Source organism: Pteropus vampyrus, unplaced genomic scaffold (assembly GCF_000151845.1).
Source record: "Pteropus vampyrus isolate Shadow unplaced genomic scaffold, Pvam_2.0 Scaffold395, whole genome shotgun sequence".
NCBI lineage: Eukaryota > Metazoa > Chordata > Mammalia > Chiroptera > Pteropodidae > Pteropus > Pteropus vampyrus.
In genome coordinates, this window is record NW_011889176.1 from 512,375 (window position 1) to 513,953 (window position 1,579).

A 1,579-nucleotide genomic window follows, 5' to 3' on the forward strand; every position below is an offset into this window, starting at 1 on the left:
AAGGACCCCAAGGCATGTGGCAGGGGAAGGGGGGAGGTGACCATCCTGGACTAGCAGCAAGGCAAGAATTGACAACTGATGCCTGGTCCCGAGGGGTCACTGACTGAAGGACTCTCGGGCTGCAGGCCTGGGGACGTCCGCTATGACGGCTACTATGCGTGCGCTGCCCCCGAGGGTGCCAGGAGAGCTACGAGCCCCCGGCTGACCTGCTACAAGGTCCCAAAGCCACCCTTTACCAGCCACGGCACCTGGGGACGGTCACGAGCCTCTCTCTTCCTCAGTCACCCCCTCGGTACAGGCCTGGAAAGCTCAGAAGAGCAAAAACGTCCAGAGAACAACAGAGAAAGGAGGTCGTGACTCAGGAGGGTCCTCCTTATTGGCCCTACAGCCGAGGTCCCCACAGGCGGCTGCACGGCCACCGTGCTCTCGAGACCCCCGTGACGACACAGCGCAGAGGGCACCGTGCACCCACTGGAGCCGTTTTCCAGGACAACTGCACGGCAGACCGGCCCCGAAATTTAATTTGTAAATGATACTCCGCCAACTTCAAGCTGCAATCCTTTTGATCAGCCAGAACAATCTGGGGGAGCCGAGGGGGGGGGGAGGCGGGACAGCAGCACCCCATAAGGACGTGTGTCTGGAATGCTGGTTATCACCAGCTTGATGAAAAATATATGAGCATCGGTACCAAAGGCCAAGATGAAATCGCTCAGAGGAACGGCCGATGCCGGATCCCGGGCGGTGTCTCGACCCGCAGACGCCCGCTGCCGGGGGTCGGTGCCTGCGTTCGGAGGGCCCCAGCTCAAGGATGTTGGCTCAGGCCCAGACCGCTGTGGGTCCTTGTCATTGTCACAGAATGCGTGCTTGGCTTCAGAGGCAAGCAGTTTCTTTGCACAGTGGAACCCGGGAGGGTCCCCAAGACGTTGAGCATTGTCATCTGACAAGAAACGAATGTCCTATGTGCACGTGAACTTCTGAATCATGTCTTAACCCGAGTGGGAGGAAATGCAGCTGACTCTAAAACCACCTTCTGCTTGCGTTTCTGAAAACAAAATCTGCCGCTTTTCTCTGACTCACTCCAGAGACCCCGCACTTGTGGCGAGCAGCCTCGCTCGCTCGCTCGCTCGGGAAGGAGGAGCGGGGGAGGCCAAGGACTCGCTTATTTGTTTACAGCGCACTGAGAGGCGTGGGACGGGGAGGTGACCCAGACGCCACATTCGGCGAAGTTCCTGAAAACCGCAAGATTAAAGCGTGGATGGCGACTTACCCAAAATGACTGGCCAAGTTCACGGACACGCAGAAGAGAAGGAGGTTTTTGGTCATGATGAAGCTGGAGAGCATCGCCTCCTCCATGCCCACCGGGAACGAGAGGAGAAGCAGCCGGTTCCGGGGGGAGGGGGACCCCTGCTCCTTTCTCCAACGCGATCTTTCTGCTGAAAAGCACACACAGGGAAGAGGCATGCACACGCGGACGCGTCCTCGTCAGCTTCTGGACCCCGGTCGGACTGCGACATGCAGGACTGAGAGAGAAACGGCCCTGGCTGGCTGTCGTCGGGCACGGCTGCACCTCAGTGTCAAA

The 1,579-nt window shown here is 59.0% G+C and overlaps 1 protein-coding gene across 1 annotated transcript in view; it reads right to left on the minus strand.

Annotated features, from left to right (window-relative positions):
• GABRA5 (gamma-aminobutyric acid type A receptor alpha5 subunit) overlaps positions 1 to 1,353 on the minus strand; it is a 69,732-nt gene extending 68,379 nt beyond the window's left edge. The window contains exon 1 of the mRNA XM_011380588.1: positions 1,268 to 1,353. Within this exon, the coding sequence (XP_011378890.1) occupies positions 1,268 to 1,353 (86 nt within the window). The remainder of the gene's footprint in view (positions 1 to 1,267) is intronic.
• Between the last annotated feature and the right edge of the window lie 226 nt (positions 1,354 to 1,579).